The sequence below is a fragment of the Corvus brachyrhynchos genome, unplaced genomic scaffold (assembly GCF_000691975.1).
Source record: "Corvus brachyrhynchos isolate BGI_N302 unplaced genomic scaffold, ASM69197v1 scaffold202, whole genome shotgun sequence".
In the NCBI taxonomy this organism is placed as follows: Eukaryota; Metazoa; Chordata; class Aves; order Passeriformes; family Corvidae; genus Corvus; species Corvus brachyrhynchos.
The window spans coordinates 5,989,087-6,013,932 of NW_008238132.1; the positions used below are offsets into that span (position 1 = coordinate 5,989,087).

The 24,846-nt window shown below is 34.6% G+C and overlaps 1 protein-coding gene across 1 annotated transcript in view; it reads left to right on the forward strand.

Moving 5' to 3' along the window:
* Window positions 1–24,846, forward strand: part of LRCH1 (leucine rich repeats and calponin homology domain containing 1) — a 119,286-nt gene that overhangs the window by 53,619 nt on the left and 40,821 nt on the right. Inside the window, exons 3-12 of the mRNA XM_017733662.1 lie at window positions 2,120–2,264; window positions 5,097–5,223; window positions 10,651–10,756; window positions 11,253–11,389; window positions 12,557–12,684; window positions 14,596–14,680; window positions 19,074–19,179; window positions 19,411–19,523; window positions 20,965–21,032; window positions 22,088–22,174. Of these exons, the coding sequence (XP_017589151.1) occupies window positions 2,120–2,264; window positions 5,097–5,223; window positions 10,651–10,756; window positions 11,253–11,389; window positions 12,557–12,684; window positions 14,596–14,680; window positions 19,074–19,179; window positions 19,411–19,523; window positions 20,965–21,032; window positions 22,088–22,174 (1,102 nt within the window). The remainder of the gene's footprint in view (window positions 1–2,119; window positions 2,265–5,096; window positions 5,224–10,650; window positions 10,757–11,252; window positions 11,390–12,556; window positions 12,685–14,595; window positions 14,681–19,073; window positions 19,180–19,410; window positions 19,524–20,964; window positions 21,033–22,087; window positions 22,175–24,846) is intronic.

Below are 24,846 nucleotides of genomic sequence, written 5' to 3' on the forward strand. Positions count from 1 at the left end.
CCTGCCGTGTTTCCTCTGCAAAGAAGCCAGCGAGCTCAGCCAGCAGCTCCCTTCTTGATGCCAAAGTTGCTTCTGCGACGCACAGAAGTAACGCAGCCGGACTCTCTCTGACCTGGGGCATGCCAGAGCTCCTGCCACGAGCTCCAGAACTGCGTTAGGAGAGTTCACTTCACTCATCTGGATTTTGCTGCTCCTTCCACTTTAAAGGAGAAAGCAAGCAGGATGTTTGTAGCAATGTCACCACAGAAAAACATGATTTAAAGAATGCAAGGTTTGCTTTGCAATCAAATTGTAAAATATGAATAGCCCCTGCATGATTCAAAAAGTTACAGCATGTCAGTCTTCTGTTAATACCTGATAATAAACATAGCTAGAAAGGCAGCAGAATTCTTTTGGAATGCCATGCTGGTGAACAAATGCTCTCAGGATAAATAGAAAACAGTAGAGAATTAAAGCACTAAACCAGAGGAACACTGAAGAGCTTTCTCCTGCTTTGAAACAGTAGTAAGATTCACTCAACAGGGAATGCTTTTGTTTGATGTCAGAAATAAAGGGAAGGAGAATATGAGGTAATGCTGCATCTAACCACCATCAAAGCCTGGTAAGAGAAAGCAGAGCAGTTAGAGTTGCTGTTGTATAGTAACTTAGAAGTGAATAATTTTGGTTGAGGTGCTCAACTCAATCACGCTACCATTAGGGTCAGCAGAGCTGCTCTCAGTTACTGCACCTGGAGGCCATCACAACTGTCTTGGTAGGGGATGGAATAATGAAGCCAACTTCTTGTTGGAAGCAATGAGGTGAAGCTAAGTGGAAGCTGACAAAGAACAGAATGTGCTGAATTTCAGCTTGCATTGCAGGAGACAAGAACAAAACTAATAAGTCCTTCTGACTGGTGATAGGTTTGAATTCAAGCTGTGCTTCTGCACAGCAAACTTCGAAGGATGTTAAAAAATTCTTCAGACTTCTACCTGCTTGTTCACAAAAAGCAAAAATATGATTTATAGCCCTAAAGACAGGAAACAGATCATCAGGGCTGTGGAAATAATCCATACTTCGGCTGCTTTTTCCTTTATTTAATTTAAGGAAGCTTTGAAAGAGGCTTTGAAGGATCAGGCACTAGGCCTAAAATAGCAGCAGTGAAGTGAGGAGATAATTAAGTTCTATTTTTTTCTTTACCATCAGACATTTCACTTTTTGCATAAGTACATTCGTGTTCCACTTAAAAGGTGACCATTCTTCAGGTCAGGTTATCTGGCTGATGACACGGGTAGGTGGCATTTGTGTAGTTTCTGAAGATAAGATATTTCTTCTGCAATACTATTTAAACAATGATTTGAGCCCAGTTGATTCACTTGAACACTGGCATGCACTATTATTTTATGACTTGAGCTTACATCGGTATTATGATACCTCATTCTTCATACAGTGGTAGTTAAGTAACAAAACTCAGTAACGTTTTTTCCTCCTTATTTTCCTTTGTGTCTGTGTGCTTAGAATGGGAAATGAATGAATAACTGATCAAAAGTAAAAAGCTTTTGTTCTGTGGGTACAAGCAGTGGCTTTGGGGGATTGGAATCCATCATTGTTGTCTTGTATGTATTTATATAAAATCCATTCTTGAAAACCTCTGCTGTTTCTTTAGGTAGCATTCATTTATAAATGGTTTCGACACAGGAGAAAAAAGTCAGTTTGAAGAATTACCTAATTTATTTATTTATTTAAAGAAATTAAAGATGCAATCATGGTTACTTGTTTTCTCTCAGTGCTATCATTATTTGCAGATGTCTAACTGTGTATTGGCTAGATCTTTGGGTATATTATATGAGCTTTGGAATCTGTTTGCAGCTATTTCCTCAGCATATTGAGTCCTGCAAATAATTACTTTTTATTAGACCAAATAAATCCTAATTGAATGTTTGCTCTTTTATATGCAGCCTGTTCCGTTTCAAAATTGTAAAAGATTGTACTAGTTTTACTTTGCTTAATAAAAATACTGGTCTAATTTGCTGTCTCCCTGTAAATTATATTTATTCACTTACTTTAATAAAGCACAGCTTTTCAAAGTACATCTTTCTGACGGTTCAAAAAAATGTACCTTCTCTCTTTTTCCTCTTTTCAGATTTATCCAAAAATAGGTTAACTGAAGTTCCTACGGAGTTGTGCCATTTTGTGTCACTGGAAACACTAAATCTATACCACAATTGCATCAAAGTTATACCAGATGCCATAGTAAACTTGCAAATGCTAACTTACTTAAATTTGAGGTAAGTTTAACTTTGCCACTTTTTTTTTGTTTATTTGCAAATATGTAAAGCTTTTTTTGTCTGCACTTCATAAGCTTCTGGCACAACTGACTGCATTTTTTCATGTTACTGAAAGGGGTAATGCAAAAGCTCATTGGCTGCAGAGACAGCTCTGGATGAAGGCATTGTAAATGCCAAAATGTAAAAATAATTATTAAAAGAAAGCCAAGCAATATTAGTCTAGTTCTGTCCCTTAACCTTCTAACAAATCCAGAATGCTAATCACATCGAAACAGTTGTATTCTATTAATTCACTTCTGATGACAAATTTTTTAAAATTTGACATACACTTTGCAGTTAAAAAGATGGAGGGACAGAGACAGAGGATTTATATTTTTCTCCATAGGGAATGGAATGGAAGAGCATGATTCTGTATCTATCACTAGCATAGTCATATTATGAAAGAAATACAGCTGCTGCCTTTTTTAGGAGAAAGTGGCAAAGAGTTGGATGCCTTTTCCTCCTTTCCAGGAAAAATGTGTGTGAATACTGATGAGTACAGAGAATTGCTGTTAGTTCAAGTGCAGGTGAATGCACATGTGCTCTTGATGGGGGGCAGGTGAGCCCTTTTCAGTTGGGGTGAAGATATAACAGTCTGGTCTTCACCAGAATGAGGTCTGAGTAGCAGGTGAAATGGCTCTTGGCCTTTTAAATTCAGGGAATGAAGGTTTGATCATCAGTTTTATCAACACTGAGGATCTTTCTCAAGTCTGTATTACTGTACTGTAGTTTTGGCCACTGTGGAACACTATTTTGGCTCTAAAAATGTAAGTGGAATAGTATATCCTGAGTATCTGCACATATACAAGAAAGAGCACTTGATATTTTGAATTAGTGTTTGTTAGATATACATAAAGAACTTAAAAACTGGATTAAATTATTAAATATACATAAAATGTCTTGGTAAATTTAGGAATTAGAATTGACTTGGTTAGAACTCAATGTCATGAAACAGTGAATTAGAACTCTGTGTAGTGATAGAATTTGTCTGAGTCATCACAAAGCTAATAGATTTTATATCACATATGACAGTAAATTGGACAAAATTAAAAGGAATCTTTTCATTTGATTAAATAAGGTAATTTCTCTCAGTTTAAAATCCCCTCTTCACTTGAATGTGCCCTTCCCCATGTTAGCTGAATGTAGTGAACAGTCTGAAGAAGGAAATACATCCTTGACTTTCTAACCACGTTGCTTCTTGGCAAGAAATATATAATACATTTAAAACACATATTTTTGTGCCTGTTACCAGCAGAGCCCATATGTTAAACAGCCTTAGAAAGTGATGCCAAGAGATCTATATATAGTCTTTGGGCTTTGGTGGATACTGCTCATGTTTTATTTAAAGAAATTCCTTTTAAACTAATGATGATTTATTACTCACTTGCCCTGGTTATGCTCTGTTCCTTATCTCTTAGTGGGCTGCTTCTGAGTTCTGTGGAACTTAAAAATTGTTTTTACTTATTTTTTATCTGTGTCTGATCTGCAGTATAGGGTTACTGTTTTAAAGTGGAGGCTTCCTCAATTTGAGCTCTTTAGAACTTGAAAAAATATTTCCAAGTTATTTTTTAAAAAAGTTGTGTCTTGGTCTTCTGTAAGAATGCTGGAATTAAGAAAACTGGCTGCACAATAAGCATTGATACTTTTTTTCAGCTGCTGCTGGTTAGTAGTTGGATTTCTCATGTTTATTTTCTTTGGATTTGCTACTTGGTATCTGTCTGTATCCTGGTATGTGCAGCAGAGATATGACAGTAGTTTGCTTTGTACAATATTTTGAGACTGTTGTGTGGAGCATGAATATGCATCTTTTTATGCATCTTTGTAGCACACTGCTGGATTGGCAGTTGAAGAAATGCTTTGCAACTTGTGGAATTTTGATTTTTGTTTGGTTTCTTTTCCCCTCAGTATTGGAAATTACACAGGATAGTTTTTGCCACATGTTTCCAGAGTTCAGTCATATATCTTTGCTTTCTGAAGCCTTAACATGTAGTCAGGAGCTAATTAAAATGATTTGTACTGGGTTGCCACTTTAAGTTACTGTTCATTGTTTTACTACAGGTTAATAATCATAAGAAAGAAAATGTTATATTTTAAGAAAACTTTAAAATATTCTAGGAGAGAGTAATTACTATGTTATTCTGATGAGCATAAAGTTTCTTCTGGGAATTGAGCCACAAATTACTATTTTTAATCTTGTGGACATCACAAAGGGTCATAACATTTGTCATCTTTAAGCTTATGAGTCTTGGAAAGAAGTGAACCATTGATAGTCCAGAAAAGTTTGCTGTATTTACCTGGGTTAATAGCATAGAACTGTAGAACAAGATGTACCAAGTAATCTTCAACTATAAATGTACTTTAAATTAATTGAGAAAATAACCATTTTGTCTGTAATTTATATATTTGTTTTTCAGTTGGAACAAAAGGCATCCATTTTAATGGCACATAAAACCACAGGCATGTTTAAATACTTGAAAATACTGTCTCAGTTGACTTTCCTGTATTCATTAGGAAGGGAAACATCTGTTCTTTGTGACAAATAGATTTGTTACAATGTTGTTAAACTGATACAATGCATTTTTTCCAGAGTGGTAAATTCTGCAGTATTGTTAGTCAATAATCAGGTATTTCTGATGTGCAAGTCTCTTCTTAATGATTGCCATTTGAAAATTTCAATTTTATCTGCGTAAAATACAACCCATGAAAATGAAGAAATTTTGCAGCTCTCAGAGTTTGTGAGTATACAGCAGAACATCACTGATGATTTTAATATTTTGTTTTGTTTTGTTGCAGTCGAAATCAGCTTTCTTCTTTGCCAGCTTGCCTGTGTGGTCTTCCTCTAAAAGTCTTAATTGCAAGTAACAATAAGCTAGGTTCCCTTCCAGAAGAGATAGGTCAGCTAAAACAGTTAATGGAATTGGTATGTTACTGATCTGATCTTTTTTTTCACTTTTTATTTTGATTTGAGTTTAAATAGAAACAATAAAATTCACTTTTCACATATATTTGAACAAGTGCTTAATACTATAATGTAGTTTGCAAAACTTAAGTTTTTAACTTCTCAAGTGTGTTGGATAGTAACACAATACGAGTTTCTTTTATGTTCTTCAGGACTGTTTTAAACAACATCACTGCCCTCAGTTCATTCAAAACTCAAAGTTCCTCATCTTTACCAGTTTTGCTCACTGCCTGCCCTGGCTCCCTGTTTCACTGTGTAGAGTTCATAAGTTCTGGCATCAGGCTCTGCAAGGTTGTACCCCCCTGTAGCACCCTCCCCTCCTGCTTCCTTTCTGTGTTGTTACTATCTGCTTACCACACTGCATTCCATTTGTGATACTGGTTTTATCAATCTATTTTCATTTTATTTCACTACATTTATCATGCAACCTTCCTTTCCTGGAACACCCATCTAAACAGATCTACAAAATGGTTATACTCCTCTTGTTTTCAAAGCTGTCCACATGAATACTCTTTCTCCAAGCAGTAGATCATTTGGAAGATATTGTCTAGTCAATGACAGTCTGAAAAAGCAAAACTTATTTGGTACTATAGCTTAAAATTAATTTAATTGCACATGTTTGTGGAAAATATATATAAGAGAATGCTTCCTTTTCTCTCCCTTTATCTTCCTTTACTATGTGTTGTGAGCTGAGACTCTGAATTCTTTATGACGTAAGACTTCTGTTTATTTCTATTTATTTTGACCTTTTGAGATACAAATTGACAAATAAACTAATTTTGACACTGCTAATTTATGCATAGTAAAACAACCAGATCTGAACTTCCTTCCAGCTGCTGGTACCTCCACTGACAGCATTTACCTTGCACATCTTTTCTGTACCCGAAAGGGCCTTGTTATCATATTCTTATTTTTATCGTAGTAGTTCCTCCGATAAATTATGTTACAGAAATTAATAACCTTGATTGAGGCCCCAGCCCTGCTATTGATTCTTCATAGGTGGTGGCAACTGTGGGGCTTTTTCCTTTTGATATTCTTGAACCAGCATCCTGTAGTCAGGCTTCTGTTATATATTACAACTGATGTAGTAGTTGATGGGGATGATGGGGGTAGTTACCTTTTCCTTTCTGGGTTATGACTGAGCTTAAAACTAGCAAGTTTATTTTGTTTGGTGAGCATTATTAATTTATCTTACCAAATATTTTAAATTTTTGTATGTATGTGATGGGTTTAGTGAGATTACACAGATGGTTCTGATTTAATTAATCTTAAAAATGTGCTAGTTTATAGCATTGTTTTTTGTTGTGCTTAAAATAGATATATTAAAAGGTGGTGGTTCCAGTTTTATAAATAATTGAAGCTAAATTTAGTAAAAAATCGTAGTAAAATAACTAAAAGCTTGAAATCAATGCCGATTATACCTGAAATAGATTGGGTTTGTTTAGTTCAAGCATATAATGTGTTTAAATTCTGGAATAGTGGATTTTCATATTGCTTTCCAGTTACAGTATAGTTTCAGTGTTACTCTTTGTCATGAAGAAAAATTTCTGCTCTAAAAGTGTTTCATATGAGAGGCTCTAGCTGCATGTCACTTTGGTAGCCTAGAAGATACATGAGAACTGAAAAAGGTCTGATGCTTGTTCTTTGGGATTTAGAAGGCATCGGGGGCAGAGCTGAATGAAGAACAGGTTTTTGTTAAATTGAGCGTGAGTCTGTTCAGATGACCTGATTACACAGTTTGATGCCACCATGTGTGTTTGGTACATTTCTAGTGAAATGAGATGCACTATTTAACTGGAAATGACATAACTGTGATGTATTGGGAAAAGCAAATAGTGGTAGGATTGAGAGTAGGGATCTGTGTTGGCATGTATAATATAAAGCAGTTTAGATAATAAGGTGATCATTGTTCTAAAATGAGTAAAAGAAACAAACAAAAAACATGAAGTCATATTGCAGTTGTTGCACAAAAAATTCAGCTGTGTGAGAGCAATGCCAGCCTGAAGAGTATGGAATTCAAGCAGAAGCATCACCCAGCCCTCTGGCAGGGAATGCTGTTGTTTTGCTGTGTACACAGTGCTGGTGCTGGCCTGGGCCAGGGGGTCAATCCTGAGATGCCACCTGGCTCCATGCAGTTCTTGTATCAACAGGACATTTCTGAGCAACCTCAGGTTCCTCAAATGTTTCACAAGCCACATACAGTGAGAGCTGTGTGTACATAGCAAAGGATTCTTTTTACCTACCTTTTTAATACAAAATTTACCCCTATAGTCACTGTAGAACAATATAGGCATAATTTGGTGCAAATTAGACCAGATCTTTGCAATAGACTCTTGATTTTCCCCTCTGTCCTCCAAAATGGGGTAGGTAATGGTTTTTCTATTACATGTATGTGTTTCTATGAATTTCATACCTGTAGCAGCTATAGAATAATTTTGATATTACATGCAGAAAATTTTCAGGTATTCTTTTGAATTTAGGATTCTGACTGGTAACTTACTTTGGTGCTTATAACATAAATTTTTCTCCCTGCAGAACACATTGCCATTATTTGTAAAATTTGGCTGAGAAATTTACTTCTATTTGCAACTCTTTCATGCAATCATGCCTCTGCTGTCAGCCAGGAGAGTGCAAAATTAGTGTGAAGATAACCTGAAACTTACTTTCTACCAAGGAAAAGTAATTAGGCAGAGATGGCTCAATAATTGTACCCAAAACTATCAGATGTACAGTAAAATTCTGTTCTCCATCCTATCAGGCAGCATTGCACTTCTGCCTTCTTCAGGAAACAGCCCTCTCCATCTCTGGGCTGCTCCAATCTCATGTTGGAAGCCTTCAAATTTCTCACCTGGGATTTATGTCATTTATCCCAGTCATCTACTCAGAGACAGCAGCCTGACCATGCTGCCTGCTGTTTCCCAAAAGGGTCCATGTGCTCACATACTGTGTAACTTCTTTTTACTATTCAGTATGGCTTTTATGTCACAAGCTCTGACTGAACCCATGTGCTTTGTAGGAATAATGGCTCAGTCAGGAGTCCCAAGTTTAAAATTATGTAAGGAGGAAGTTTGCCTCAATTTGAATGGTTTGGATAAACTTCTGCATGTGTATGAATAAATATGTTAATATGGAGCTCGAGTACTATATTGTTTTTTCTGTTTATATTGCTGAACGTATATGCGGAATTTGATTGGTTTAAGGCAATTTAAACTTTACCGTAAACAAAGGGAAACAGATGATGATTTTGTATTCATGCCACTGAGCTTAATGCCACAGAAATTAATGTTAAATTTAAATACACCTTATATTTCTCTGATTTTGACAAATTGACAGGACATGGCCTATCTCGTGAGAACAAAATATAATTAATACAAGAAGTCTGACCTCAGCAAATTCTAGTTCTCCATGGAACTTGAGTAGGTGTTGGCACTTCAGTTACGTGCAAATGTCCCTGAAGCTGAGTTCCAAATTGCTGGTTGCATAATTCCTTAAAAAATTACTAGCTTGGAAACCATAGGTGTTTGATTGATAGTATTACTTCCATGACTTCCAAAGTAATGGGAAAGTTTAACACTGTCACATACACATTCATGAAGCCTAATAATAGTCAAGAGAATAACTACAAATAATATTATAGGTCTTTGTTTTCCATGGCTATTCAAAGTAATAAAAAAAAGCAAATTGGACTACAGTGTTTAGTAGGATAAAGGACACTTGTCTCTAGAGATCTCGTGAACGCTGACATACTGTCACAACAGATCAGTCTTGTTGAGGATGTTTTGAAAGGCTGTAAGTAGAAGTGGGCTTTGTTTTTGAGGTTACACACTGCCAGGTTTCTTTTTCTTTTTTTGGTGCTTCCTCTAGAATTCTCTGTCACTTTCCCTGACTTGTTCTGATGTGTATGCCTAAGTACACTTGGTCTAGAATTTCTTTGCCACAAGGTGACTTTAAATTCTGTGCTCTAGAAATCAAGTATCTAATTATGAAGTAATTTAAAGACTGTAAATTAAAAATAGGACAGTGAAGCTTTAAAAATAAATGATCTGGGAACAGTGCAATTAACCAAACTTTGGGCAAAAATCCACTCATTACCTGGCATTTTAAATTTCCTTGTCTAAGAGCTACAGTAATTTCCTGACTGTGTTTTGAGAAGGGAAGGAAGTCTCGGCAGCATTAAGATTCTATTACAAGAAGAAACTTGTTGGATACAGGGAGCAGCATTGCCTGATCACATTTCGCTTTTACTATCATTTTTTTGTTAACTAGATTTTAGGCTCAAAGATAGGGAGTTAATATAATGCTTTTGGCTGGTATTAAAGCAAGCATCTTCAAAGACATGACTTGGAAATCTGACTTACTTCTCAAACTTTTGTAGTCGAAGAGCTCCCAGATACTTTATAAATCCATTTGAAGCAGTTGAGACAGTAGGAGTATTCTGTTGGCTTTTCAGGAAAATTTGGTATTACGCCCTTTCAGCTTCCATACTGTGAAATATTGTTTCCCTCTTTTAATACAGAAATGAAAGCATAATTGGGACATTACTCAAATTTGCTGGTTGTCTGGGATGTAAGCAGAGGTTTCAATGTCCATTTGGCAGGAAAAATGATAGCTAGTATTTAACAGTTGTCTCATTGCAGACTGACTTAATCCAAGAAGTTGATCTTGCATACACATTCGTAGCAGTTTCTTGTTAGAAATAGTTATGTAATGCTAAACAAGCTCTGTCCTATTTCATTATGACCTACTACGTGCTATGATGATCAAATACATGCCTTTACTGACCATCATTACAGAATGTTACCACTGTACTACTATTGTTATTAATATTATTTTGCTTAAAGATTCCATCTAGAAGAAGAACCTTTTTAAAAACTCAGATGCACACACCAGGATTTTTACATTTCATCCTAACATATTTGGTTATATAATCATGATACTGAATTCTTCATATGAAGAAAAGAACAAAAAAGTAGAACTTCTTAACTAAATAGTTTTGAATATTTCTATAGAAATTAAATTATCTTTTAAAATTAACTTGTTCTTCAAATAAGAATTTGGTCTGGTTTTAAATAATGTGCAAACATTTTCTCATGGGGTTTTATTTTTGTTTTTTTTTTGGTTGTTTTTTTTTTTTTTTTTATTTTTTTTTTTTTTTTGGGTTTTTTTTTTTTTTTTTATTTTTTTTTTTTTTTTGTTTGTTGGTTTGGTTTTGTTTTGTTTTGTTTTGTTTTTTGTATTGTGACTACCGGACATAGATTGTTGCATTTTTCCAGGTTAATAAAATGTTACAATGGTAATAGCAAATTAACTATGTTTGTATTATGGAACATGTAGGAGCTGGAAGTTCATTATTCTTTATAATAAACAGTTATTACTGTTTTACTGTAGGATGTCAGCTGTAATGAAATCACAGCTTTGCCACAGCAGATAGGCCAGCTGAAATCTTTAAAAGAACTGAATGTCAGAAGAAATTACCTCGAAGTTTTACCCCAAGGTAAAAGCAAACGAACAAAAAAATATCTTTATAGTAGCTCTTCCTATTATAATTTTGAAAGTACTTTTTAATCATATAAATAGCTACAATTAAAAAGTAGCTATTACCTTGTGTTTGAATTTATTCCATTTGAGTGTGCAGAATATAACATTCAATGGTATCCACTGAAGAACAGTGTGTCAGGTTTCTTCAATGTATCTTTATGATTCTAGGCAACTTTTAAGTTGAATAAGTGTCTGAATGCAGTATGGGAGCTGTCAGCTGAGTTTCAGGAAAAAAAAAAACGTTGAAGTATTTGTTTTAAAATTTATTATTACTTCTATAACAATAACACTCTTTTATTTCCCAGTATAGAATGGAGTAAATATTGATCTTATTCCTCCCTGAGTTTGTATTTTTCCTGAATGCAAAAGAAGGGTTATTCAGAAATATTTTATTACTTTATGCCAAAAATAAAAACAGATATAACACCTTCTCTCCTTTTTATTACTTTTAGAACTAGTACAGCTTCCCTTGGTAAAGTTTGACTTTTCCTGCAATAAAGTGCTTGTGATTCCAATTTGTTTTAGAAAGATGGTGCAGTTACAAGTATTACTGCTTGAGAATAATCCTTTGCAATCTCCACCAGCACAAGTAAGTAACAGCTATAATTTAAATTGTGCCTAATATTGGATGGCTGCTAACACATTAGACTGTAAAATGTCACCTTCTGCAATTGCAGGCTTCTGAGTTTCATTTGTCACAGACATTAGTTGTTGATATCTAAATAAGACATAAAAAATATCCTGTGTTTTCAATATGAATTTGTACACCACTTAAGCCAACACATGTCTAGAAGGTGTCCATTCTGTTAGCTGTTTGTTTATTTTTTTCATTTCTATCTGCATATGAAACTTAATGTTGGAATGTGTGTATAGTTTTGAAAAGGAGTAGTGATAAACTTCCTGGGAAATTTTTTTTCTGTTAAAAAGAATCCAGTTCTAGAAGGTCCTACAGTGATTTGCTATTAACTTAAAAAATATGCAGATGGTCTAAAACATAATCCATGTGAAATTTATTCCACTTTATAGTGTAAGCTTATAGATTGTGATACACAAAGAAATAAAATGCCTCTTTGGAACTGTAGGCCACTGAGTAATAATGATAAAGGAATGCAACCTGTGCTTGCTGCTTATGGACAATTTTGTTGTTGTTGACTTACTGAACAGTAAATTCAAACTGCACCTCTGAAAGCTACAATTGTTCTAGATCAACAGCTGTTGAAATACTTAAGACGTTTTATTATATTGGAGAAATGCTTTTCATAATCAATAGTGATACTGCCTTTAAAAAAAATACAAAGTAAATTGAAGTGTGCACTTAAAGAGAAAGAAAATTCTAAAATGAAATGAATTGCATCATAAGGACCAAGGATAGAAAGAGCACACTGGTTAATTAAATGTCATTATACACTAATTTTGAAAAATAATTAATTACTCGCTTTATAGTTAGTAATAGGCCATACTGTATATTTTAATGTAATTTTTTTGAGTTAGAAGCTCAGTTGGCTTTTTGTAAAGTAGAATACATTATTTTCTTGTTTTCGGTCTTAGTCTCTGAGGATATTTATACTGATACACACAAATAACTGAGTAGATAATAGAAGTACTTTGTAATTTAAAAAAAAGAGTAAAATCTATTTTCCTTTAAGTGAAATTTATAATATTAGTTGAATTTCAGGGAGGTTTAAACTAAGTGACACTTCGAATAAATTACTTTTTTCATTGTAGTTATAAACCTAATTTTTTCTTTGTCTGACAGATTTGTACAAAGGGTAAGGTGCATATATTCAAATATCTGACTGTACAAGCCTGTCAGATCAAAACAGCAGACTCACTGTACCTTAATGCCATAGAACCACAGCATTTGCCACAACCTGTGGAAGAGAGGTATGTATGAAAGTCTCACTTTGTTTTTTCATGTAACACTTATAAACAATGAAATAGTATTTATCTTTAGATTCCACCATTTTGTTTCTCTAGATGCTATTTAGAGTGTACTTTTTTGCATAAAGATTTCATTTGCTTTGATTTAAGTTAAACAAATTTGCTTTTATTCTAATGAAATCCCTGTAAGAGTTTAGAAAATTAAAAATCAGTTCTGATTAAAGTTAGCAGCACATTAGTTAGGAGTTTAAAAATGAACCTTAGTTTAAATCTAACCTCTTCCTAGTGGACTCCTGGAATACATTGAAAACAATCAAATGGTAGTTACATTAAGTGTTGGATCTATCTATCTATCAACACATTAAATAAATTTTAATTTTGTCTGTTATTTTGTGATTTATATGTTTTATGATTTATATGTGATTTATATGTTTACACATTCGTGACATAGTAATCTTAATCTTTTTTAATTCATACAAAGTCATCTGCCAAACAAAGATAACTGCATGGATGTTGAGGTGCTTTTAAAATGAAGTGTGCTGATGTGTTAGCAAAATGAGGCCAAATCTTCTGTGTCTTGCATCAGATTCATAGGAAAGGTCATCTTGTACCATGGTTTAAGGACAGGAACCAGATACAAAGCAGCTTCTTTCTATGAGGATCTCCATAGCTGGTTGGAAATCAGCTTTTAGTGATTTCTTTCTTTGCTAACATAGGGAGTGTAATATAACCAATCAGAGAAAGTATAATATCCTTGAAGAGAAGTACTCAATGAAAATGAAGTGTTGATATGAATAATAATAAAGATGTTACTGTTAAAACCCTGACAGGAAAACAACAAGAGCTGTTATGGAATCTCCCTTTCAGTCATCTCAGTAAGGTTTCAAATAAATTGTTTTCCTCCATGTACCTTTGGAGATCCCTTTGTGAATTTCTATCAGATAAATGGCAAAGGTGAGAAGAATCCAGGATGGAAGAGTAGGTTTTCCATTTGGGAAGCACCTACTGGTTTTCTGTTTTGTTCTTTTAGTATACAAGAAAATTGACAGGAATGTCATGTCCTGTCTGATATTTTGGTCATACTGAAGAATATAGGTTAGGGTAAGGGGATGGTACAGAGTAGATTTCCAAAGGCAGTTTCTACAAAACAATCCTCGGTGTTTACTGATAAAAGGTTATTTAAGATTAGGATTAATTAATCATATACCTTAGTCATGTGAAGGCTGATAAAGCTCCTTTCTTAAATTGCTGTGTCAATCTGATTTCAGTATCACAGTTTTCAGGAGAGCAAATAAAGGGATAATGTATATTTTTAAAAAAGTTAGGTGATGAGAATATTGCATCTAATAGTGCACTTTAAAATGAGTAGAGGTCATATTGGGTAATGAAACCAGAATAGAGAGCAGTTGCTGTTATTAGAGTAATTTTGTTTAAAACCTAAATTCCAAAGTCTATTTTAAGGCATGAAAAGGAGGTTTCTGTGTTAATAATTACTTCAAGCCTCAGGGAGATATTAGTTCATTTTTAATGGATCAATGGTTGCAATTAAATCACTTGACTCCAGTTTGAGTTTTACTATTTTGGATGCTTCTTCCATGGCTAAATTGCTTCAGTTGGATTCCTGTGCTGCTTAGCTAGTAACTAAGCAGTTTTGCCTAGTGTATGGACAAAAGCAAGCTAATAGCAAATGATTTGTTGTTTCATTAATCATTAGGCTAACTAGCCATACAATCTGATCTATTTTATCATCACCAGATTGTAAATTTTTAGTATTTACTGTACTAGGCTATTTCACCTTCTGTTATTAAGAATGGTTCAAAATTTGCTCAGGGTTAAGTGACACCAGGACAAAATTTGAACATAAAAACTATGATAACTTTTTAATGATTTTTAATTCTTTTTATTCACGTCTAGCATTGATGACATCTACCCAAGTAAAAAGGACTCAGATTCAGGTGTTGGTAGTGATAATGGTGATAAACGTTTGTCAGCAACAGAGGTGAGTTATCTGCATTTTGTGTCCAGCTCCTCTTCCAGCACTCATATTTTGACTGTGTTTTAAGTTGGGTAATAATATGAAAAGATTTTTAGACTTAAAAGCTGTGCAACCATATCCTTGACAAGAATTTCACACTAAGAAATGGCTAAAGCCAAGATAAAAGGAGCCTGTGATTTTTTTGATTTTTTAAAAAATTTTTTTGTTTGTACACTGTCTGGCAATGAGACGCTTCCAAATGGTTACAGACTTGCCAATAGTGAAAATTTTCTACAGTTTTCCAGGAGTTTGCATAATCTAGAGAATGAAAAACAGACCAGAATTCACATCTGCTGTTTCAACAAAGTAAACATGTTAACAGGTTACAAGCTGATGACTTCTCACATATTTTTCTCTTTGCCTGATTACTCTTTCCTGTTTGGAATCAACAGTGCCCAGTCCCAGTATGTTCTGTGATTGGTTATGGCAGATTGCTAAAATGTAGAAACTTTAGAAACTTTGCAGATCTTAATGTGTTTAAATGTTCTGGCAGCTAGGCAATGCTGAAAATAAACCTTCAGATCCTTTCCTGAACTTTTCTGTCTGACTGAGCAAAGAGAAAGGATAGCTTTGTGGGACTAGTGTTGTCCTAAGCAGTTGGAACTGACTTTCACGGAGTTCTGGTTTTTTTTCTGAGGCACTGCTCAGCTGAACAGGGCACTAAATCTATATGGAGTTGAACTGAATACATAATGATAAATAACTAAATAATGAGCAGTATAAATCAGTGATGATGATCTTTCTGAAAAGTACAATAATGGGATTTGTGGTCTGACCTAATGGGAAATACCTCACAATAAAAGGATGACCTTCTTGCTACTTAAAATAATTTTGCACTGATTTTTTTTTGTGTTTTTCTCTTCCTTTGAGGAAAAGGGATTCTGTTTCTTGTGGAATAAATGTATGAAGAATCAAGCTTAGGTACTGAATTTATAGTTACTGAAAAGCAAATTGAACATGAATCCACTTACACACTGATTGGTCTTTTAAATACAGTAGTACTTTAAAAAACCTCACGTGAATTTCCAAGTGTTTGGGCAAGTTTCTTGGTAGATGGAAGTGAAGCAGAATTGTTATGATTTCTAGCCAATTCTCTAATGGTTTTCCTCTAGGTGTGAGAGCATGCAGTCCGTTCAGAGACATTTACAAACTGTTTTGCCAGTCTTACACTTCCTGAAGCTCAGCTGGCTTGTTAATGAAACTGTTATTGCAGAATTTCCTCTTTAGCTATAAATATCACCATTAGTAAATAGATTATGTTACCTGTAATGAAAATACAGCAATTGAAATGCTGGAAAACATACTTTAAAGACTACCAACAGTGAACCAATACATTTTTAATAGCACAAAGCTTTTTTTATATGAGAACAATTTACTCATTCTATCCCCACCTGACTGCTGCTCTACTATTAAGGAGAACTAGATGCTGAGATCAGTAATCCAAAATGCATTTGGTAGTAAATTTACCACTCGCTTTTGTTCTGATGTGACCTTTAATACCTGTGTAAGATGTGGGAATTGTTCAAGAAATATTAGCATGATGCAAATACAGGTTCACATATGTTATTAATTACAGTCAGAAAGTTAGATACCAAACATTGGATAAACATTAAATGATCAGTCATAAAACAATCAGTAAAACATGTTTCTGGGCATTTTTTTTTTTTTGAGTACAAACTAGTCTGAAAGGTAGTGGCTATTGAGTTTCTACTCTTTTACAGGAAATGCTACAACATCATTTTTCCTGTGTGTAACTTCATAACATAAAAGAATCACTTGTTTGAACACTAATGTAGTCTTCAGGAAGCTTGCCAATTAACTTTGGATGAATACACATAGGAGGGAGTAGTTGATGAAATGAACTGTTTCTGTATCTCTCTCTGACTTTATAGGGTCATTACAGCATCAGTTTTCACAGCTAGAGCCATCTTGGGCATTTCAAGTGAAAGGTATTTTGTAGTGTTGCTGTAAAATTGATCACTGCAACTTAAAGCCAAATTCTGCCTTAAGGCAGTGTACCATGTACCTCATCTTTTAGGAAAAAATATAGCATTTTGATTAATTTTCCCAGTTCCTTTGGCCTTATTTTTTCTTTTGTTAAAATTCATGAGAATGAGATTAGAATGTTGTGTCTGCTTTAATACCCATGTGAGTGATGCATTAGTACCAGCAGTAATGTATATGAAGAATCTTTCAAAGTGCGTCATCTGAATTCTTAGAATAACGTTAAGTAGTTTTGATTCTTATATGTCTATTATATTCTGTTGCTGTCTGAATAAAAAATAAAACTGTGGAAGAAGGAAGTTGGATACAGTATTTCACCTGCAAAGGAGCAATACTTTTGTATTATCCAAAGCTGCTTTGGATAGTTTTTGTTTCATAGTATACTGACAGGAAACACCTGGAAAATCAGTTGCAGAATTTTACAGACATAGCCTGTAAAAGGAATATTTTTTTGTTTCCAAATTGAATGGTCTGTTCCTTTTTTTATACCAGCACTCCAAAATATTTTCTTCAAAGTATGTGTTACTCCCCTAAGAAAAGTGTACCTGTTTAGGATCCAGAACTTCTAATAATGTGTGTAGGAACATATTACTGTGCTATTTTCAAAGGATAGTTGAAAAATTAACACAACATGAACTTTGATCTAGAATGATTAAATATAGTGCTTAAATGTCACATGAGATACAGCCTGAAAGAGAAGGAACTGTAACCTTGGTTGTCTGAATGAATTTATACTGTACCTGTCTTTTTTTTTCTTAAGCTGTTGGATTGTCGTTGCTTCAGATCTAAAAGAACAGTGGCTTTTGTGCTTAGAATACTTGAAGCATCATTTATTTTCTGTTTGAGCTACTAATTTGTTTTGTTTTAAAATACTATTAATTTAAAATTTCGAAATTTATTTTGGAAAGGCTTTATGAAGCCCCTGAACACTCTTCTGAAATTTTTCTCCTTAAGCAGAAGAATACAGCTAGTGAAGCCACAGAGTTAATAACATGTAGTTTGCTCATTAGAAAGAACATTCATCATGGTCCATGTTTACAACATGTTTTGAGTCCAACGTATTCTTGGAAAATAAGAATAACTGCATGTATATTTGACAGAGTTTTTAAGACCAAGGTAGATTTGCTCCCTCCTTTATCACACACTTTAGCTTCAGGAGTTAGAAAAAAATACTTTCTACATGGAATATGAACATATAAAAGTAGGAAGAATGGCAAACTTCTACTAGAAGCTAGCTAGAATTAAATAACTGATTATATATAATACAGTCCCATTTCATTGCAGATCTTTTTTGTTATACTGGTCTGAACTGATAAAATGGGGAATATAATTTCCTTAAAAATATATATTCTTCAAGGATATGAAACAAACTACTATATATGTATTATAGCAGTTATAATTACAGAATACATTTATGGAAAATGTATGCACAGAGTAGCAAGTTACAGAAACACAGAGCATTTAAAGAATAAGCAACACCCATGGGTTTGCTGGCGAACACATTTGCAAAGTTCTGAGACTGCTGTAATGGTAAGTTCTCTATCTTAGGAGAACAAGAATAAAAACTTGGCCTCTTCTGCAAACTGTGGTTTTGCTCTAGTTCACCTCAGGAGAGAGCATGAGCAGGTCCCACTTGAGCAGGTCACTGCTGGCCCTACAAAGAAACAGAGCCGTAGTGGCCTGGGACAGAAGTGTGTCAGTGCTTCCTTGTGCAGCTGCTATCTGTAAAGTCATAGATGGGATAGGTTTGTAGATACAAGTAATGTGTTTAGTGTACCAGCTAATACAGCTGAACAAAATGGGAGAGCTTTTAAGTCAGAAAAGGCTAGTGTACTTCAGAGTTTATGCTTTTTTTTTTTTTCAGCTCAGTCAGTTAATATAATTAAAGATGTTGCCTTGGTCTACAAAGTTCGTCTTGATTGCTCTAGGCATTCAGTTCAGAAGCTTCATGGTAAAGCAGGGAAGAATAGTCTTGGAGGGAAAGAAAAAAAGGACTGTGATGTGAGGCCAAGTGTTTCTACAGACTTTGGTGGCTACAAGGAGCCCCTGTTTTCAGCTGCCCCAGGGAAGCACAAGAGAGCAGCACAGTGCAGTGGTGTCATTGCAAGGAGAGGACTAGTGCAGTGAGGAAGACAGGAAAAGAGGACATATGAACTGTTCTGCTTGGCAAACCTCCTGTGAGCATGTATTCAGCGTGACTACAACTTCTTGCAACAGGATGTGGTCGTGTTAGATGCTCTGGTATCCTCTCTCATGTTAATTTGCAGCTCTTTACTGAGCACTGTTGTGAATATGTACATTTTTGTCATTCTTGGTTTGAGCTGGAACTAGTGTTTCTCTTATTTTTTCCTAGCCATCTGATGAAGATACTATCAGCTTTAACGTTCCAATGTCAGACATTGTGGAAGAAGATCATATTATAAAGGATGATTCAGGTCACCATGCTAACTCAAGAAAAGGTTGGAATGTAAAAATGTGGAAGTTAAATACAGGGAAATTCTGTTGTTGATTCTGTGCCTGCCTACCTACCCAGAAGGCTTTGGGCATGCATATGCAACCTGTTTGAAATTTTTAATGTGGTTTGAATTTAAACTTTGTTTTTAAACTCTGTGATTTAATACAAGTAAATTATGTTGTGTAACAAATGTTGAGCTGAACCAGAAATCATTCTTCTTTTTTGCTGTTCTTAGTGGAATTCCATCAAGGATCATCTCACGTGTTTGTCAATGATAAGTCACGAGAAACAGGAAGCCAGTTTGATGAATCGGATACTCTTACTACTGAATTTATGAGCTACATTAAGGCAAGTTTGCAACAATGTTAAGTGGGGGGAAATACTTTCACTGCTTTCATGAGTGCAGTGTTTTTAAAAGATACAGAAGGCAAAAATAAGCAGGTATGTTTAAAATTATTGCAATTGATCTGGGACAATTTACCCATAACTCTTTCTAGGATATGTGAGAGATGTGCTTTAACTATGTTTAAGGCTTTAAGAAAAAATGGCAGGTGTGTTCTGCGCTACTTGCATTATATTCTGAATTGAGCGATTTATTGTATTTGTTGCATTGCTAAAATGCGAGATGACTTTGTGCTAGATGTGGTGGATGAAGTTTTGAAGTAATGTTATGGTAGTAAAATACATTTTCTTAATTTTTTAAACATTATGGTAGCAGTTGAGAGATCCATAAAGACAAATTATATCACCTTCTAGAATAAGTGCTGCATTTTTGTTGTCTTACGGTATGTACCCTTGTTATAGGAAGACATCATGATGTGTATTCCTGTAAGGTGAAGAAAGGTGACAAAGAATGGCTTTATTCATTCTACTAGGGATTGTCACTGGGAAATGAGCCATCATTGGAGAATGTTAGAGAAGCTGGTATACTCTTTAGTGCAAAATTGGGTAGAATTTATTGGTACAGGATGATGCTACTGATGTGCCGAACACATGACACAAAAGAGGATAAGCCTCTGTTTTCTGCAGTTCATTCTCTACAAGTACAAATACCACATTCATTCAGAGAGCTTCTGTCTTTAGTGGCAGCTGAACTGCTTTAGTGGTCCTGCCTGTCTGACATGAAAGAGTTGCAAAACACCAAGTGGAAGCATAAAAGAGACTCAAGTTTTCAAATAAGTAGCACTTCATATTTATAGGTATAGGGAGATCTAATTTATGACTACATTGGAACCAAAATAACTGGCTGACTGATATAAATTCCTGGATGCAACTTTTGTTCCAATTTGTTCCTTTTAAAAAAGAAATTATTCGTGACTGTCAAAATTGTCAAATATGAATCCTGTTAATAATTATACATGAGGTACATAATTGCTACTCTTTGCGTGTTTGGCATTTCCTTGCCTTGTAAACAAATCTGGCTGCAGTAGGAGAGCAAGTAGGAGGAGAGTTGGGATTGTGGTTAATTGAAGCATTGTTTCTATATGCCAGAAAGTCACAAATGGAATCTGGGACATGGAACAAAGAATTCTTATGCTGCTTGACTTTCTTTATACAGTTAAAGGAGGGTTAGGGCTGTTGACCTCAGTAAGATCTTCTGAATAGAAGATCTTGTAATCAGTATCTTAAAAGGGGGTAGGAGTGAGGAATGGAGCAGAAGTGTTGGATTGCTTCAACCAGCCAACCTAGAATGTTACATAAATTAGGTCAGTGCTGAGTCGGAAAGCAGAATTTATCTGCCTACTTAATTGCAAAGTTCAGTTCTCATTATCACTTTGTCTGCTTACAGAGCAGAGCAGCAGAGTGTGATGAATTATTGAGAATAGAAGAGGACACGCAATGGCAAGCAGACGAAATGTGAGTATTTTTTATGTATCTATAAATAATTAGCTATGTCATTTAGTTAGTTTGACCAGGACTGGTATTACTTTGGTGTTTAATAATTTTATAGATTTGGAGGCATGGCAATAGCATAACCTTGCACTTTGTGAGTGCTCAGTGTTTTACATTTTATTGACGAATAGAATGGATGTTATATTACAACTAATTATTTTTTATGCCCCAATAATTTTTTATCTATGTAGAATGCAATCTTTTTTATTAGGTATTTTGATATTTTGTTTATTTAGGCATTGCTGAAAAAAGATCATCAAAACATGTAAGATCTAAATTTAATGTACATTTAAAAAGTCAATTTAATTAGAAAACATACCTAATTTTTTTTTCTTACTTGTCATAATTTTAACGTTGAAGCAATCGTTAGTTTATAGATATTTAATTCCCGAGTAGAACAAGTGAACATCAGTTGCTGAAATGAGTGCATAAGGAAAGGGAGTTCAACATGACTGTACTGTGAAGCTGTCACTCATCAGAACAGTGTAGTCCTATATGATATTAAAAAAAAGACCCAAACCTGAAGGGAGGAAAGAATAAGTAGTTTCTGAAAGAGCCTTATTGGCAGAAGTAATGGAGGTTATATTTCTACTCCCCAAAAATAATTACAAATGTTGAAAAGCAAAAGAAAGCAAGCTGGCCCTTATAAAAATTCATTATATTTACCATTCATGCTGAAACAATACATGGGATGAGTGCATTTAAGAGTCAGATATTGATAAATAAATTTTCAGTTTTAGAAGTCATTCTGTTTAATTGAATGCTAAAAGTTTTACTTCGTCACATTTATTTATGTACGTATTAGATTGAGGGGCTTTGTTAAGGACAAAGTGTTGGAGAGTTTTTTCAGAAGAAGCTCTTTCCATAAATTCAGCACATACCAGTGTGCAGAGAGGCTGTTTTTCCCCTTATAGTTTTTGCATGCCCGTTGGAAGGTGGAGCTCACACACTGACATTCAGACTACCCGTGATAATTGCTGTTGTACCTTTTTTTTGAATGTTTTTGTTTTCTGTTATAGAATAAATTTATCAGAAGAACAAACTATTGATATAGCAATGATAGAACAACTAAGAGAAGCAGTAGATTTATTACAAGATTCCAACAGGTATGCTTACAATAGCTGATATAATAATAATATAATGTAATATATTTTAAATTTTTTTGTGAATTACATTAGAGTTCTCTTTTAACTGACAACTGGAAGCTCTCTGAAGTTACCAAGTGCTTCGTTATCATACCAGTGTGTGCAAGGTAGTTAAGAAGGAAACTCACGTTCTCTCTCGAGTATCCAGACAAGATTCCCAGTAAATTAAGAAGGTATAAAAGAAAACTAAAATCAGAGGTGGGGACACCCCTTAACCATTCATCTCATGTACACTACTGTGATGCTCTGACGTTTTGTCTAGGATTGTCACATTTCTTTTAGGGACTATAAATTTTCCTCTTAGTCATGCTTGGTATATATTGTTGGAATGAGAAGGGCTTCCGGCCCATCTTCATGCCAATTCAATGAAGCACATAAAGAAGGTGCCTGAATTAATGGTGGAGTTTCTTTAGTTTTCTGAAATCCAAAGGAGAAAGAGGCAAAGAAAGTTATTTAGATTTCCCCTGACAACAGATGGCAAGATTTTATAATTTAGATGCTAATTTTAAGTGGCCAAAGTCACATAAAATGGCTTTGGAACTGTGGCTAGACAAAGGAATATGTATTTAAAAGAAAACAAGTGCTTGCCCTACTGGAAAAGTCTGACAATAGTGGTGTCTGTAGTTCTGTCTGTCCAGATGCTTGCTATTGCTTTTCTTAGTGTAATCACCTTCAGAAATTAAGTTCATTTCAAAACTCATTTTAATTCTTACTTCTATGAGGTTTACAGCTTCATTTCTCTGAAGATTAGAAACCTCCTTGTCTCTTCAGCCTTAAGTATACTTGGTTCTCTTTCCTCCCTTGATAGCTGCTTGCTTTTGTGACTACACTGTTCTTTACTTTAAATGCCTATTTTGATCCCCTTTTTCACCTAGCAGACTTTTGTATTTTTAGGACAGAAATTGATTCCTGTTAGTATTTCTAGAGAGATGGTTAGCTGGCTTTATTTTGCATCATGTAAAGAATACTTGAATTCTTGAATCATATACTAAATACTTGGATCAAAAGTATTTTTGTTTAATAAAATGTCATAAAACTAGGAAATAGATAACTAGGAAATTTCTTTAGTTCCTTTAGCTTCCTAGTACCATTGCTCCTGCATCTCATATGAGGCTTATTGCTGTGTTGGAAGAGTGTTGTAGTTAAAAAAGGAAAATGTTTGTTTTGGAAAAAAGCAAAAATATTTTAGTCGTTAGCCTGATAAATTTTGTCTTTTTGGTTTTTTGTTTCCAGACATTGCCCTAGTATTTCCTACATATTTAGGTACTTCTATTAAATTAAGAAGGTCAATAAAATACAGAAAATCTGTTTTTTGTTCACACACAGATTTAGTACACTATAGTAAATTTGAAAAATTACTTTTAGAAGTGTCTAATCATGTAATGTATTTCCATATTTCTCTACTGCTGTTTTTATAGTGTGTTGGGGCCTTTGTGGCTGCACTTTCTTCTTCTAACCTTAAAATATGAGCATTTATTTTTAATTTTCTGAGCACCATATAGGCTTTTTGATATAAGCCTCCTGTATATTGGCATCCAGACTTAAGCAGCATGATACATCTGAGTGCCCAGTACTTGTCAAATGATGCTATAGACTTCCAGTCCTCTGAGCCATAGGTTCCTCATATTTTTTTTTTTTTAATTATGGGTTTTTATGGCATTTTGTTATATACTTGCTTTATATAAAGCAGTGTGAAAATTTTTTTTCACACTGAAGAGTTTCTTTTGTTTATCCAGTTCCAGAAAGGAATTTAAATGCTTCTGCTGCCGCTTAGCTTAAGATGCACAAAACTGGCATTTGCTTTTAACTTACACCTATACGTTGTAACTTTTTTTTGTGCATCCATATAACTTTGGTGGCTTAGTCAAGGTAACCTGGTTGAAATAACTAACTCTATCCAGGACTGTTCTTATCTCACACTGAAGGCCCTTTAGGAGTTAGAGAAAACACTGTAGGGGCTGAAGCAGTTGGTGATGCTGGCACACCTAATGTGCACTGCCTGGAATTCTTTCAAGCTGTTGTTGCTAGTGGGTGTGATTATCAAACTTGTAAAATGCTTGTCCAGTTACTGTTGGTTTAGTGTTCTGCAGAATTTAAAATCTTCATACCCTATTGCACATAGACGGCATTTCATTTCTGGGAAGGTAGAAGATTTCAGATTCAACCTTTTTCAGTATTTTCGATGTTTGCATTTTATTTCTATATTTGCGTTCCTGTATTTCCTGCTTTCTTTCATTTTCTGTTTCACTGCTTTATTTTCAGCCACTGTAAATCAAGTGGGGATATATAGGCAGGGCTGTGGCTTCCATTTGAATACTGGGTTCTAGAGGTTAGATACAGAAATCTGCTGGCTTCTAGATAATGACATGGTTGTTGGCAGTAAACAGGTCCTGTTGTTTTGTTACAAGCCATTGCTCAGGGTGATACTTTGCAGATGAAACCATGAATGTTGCTTTGACTGAACTGAAGCATCAAGAGGCATTTCCAAAAGCTCTTAAGGGATGACACTGAACAGGTGAAAATGATAACTATAACAGTACTTTGTGTATCCATTTGTTTGAAATTAAATACTGAACAGAATGGTTACTAAAGCTATAGCCCAGTGCAACATTTTTATTTCAAACCTTGCAGAT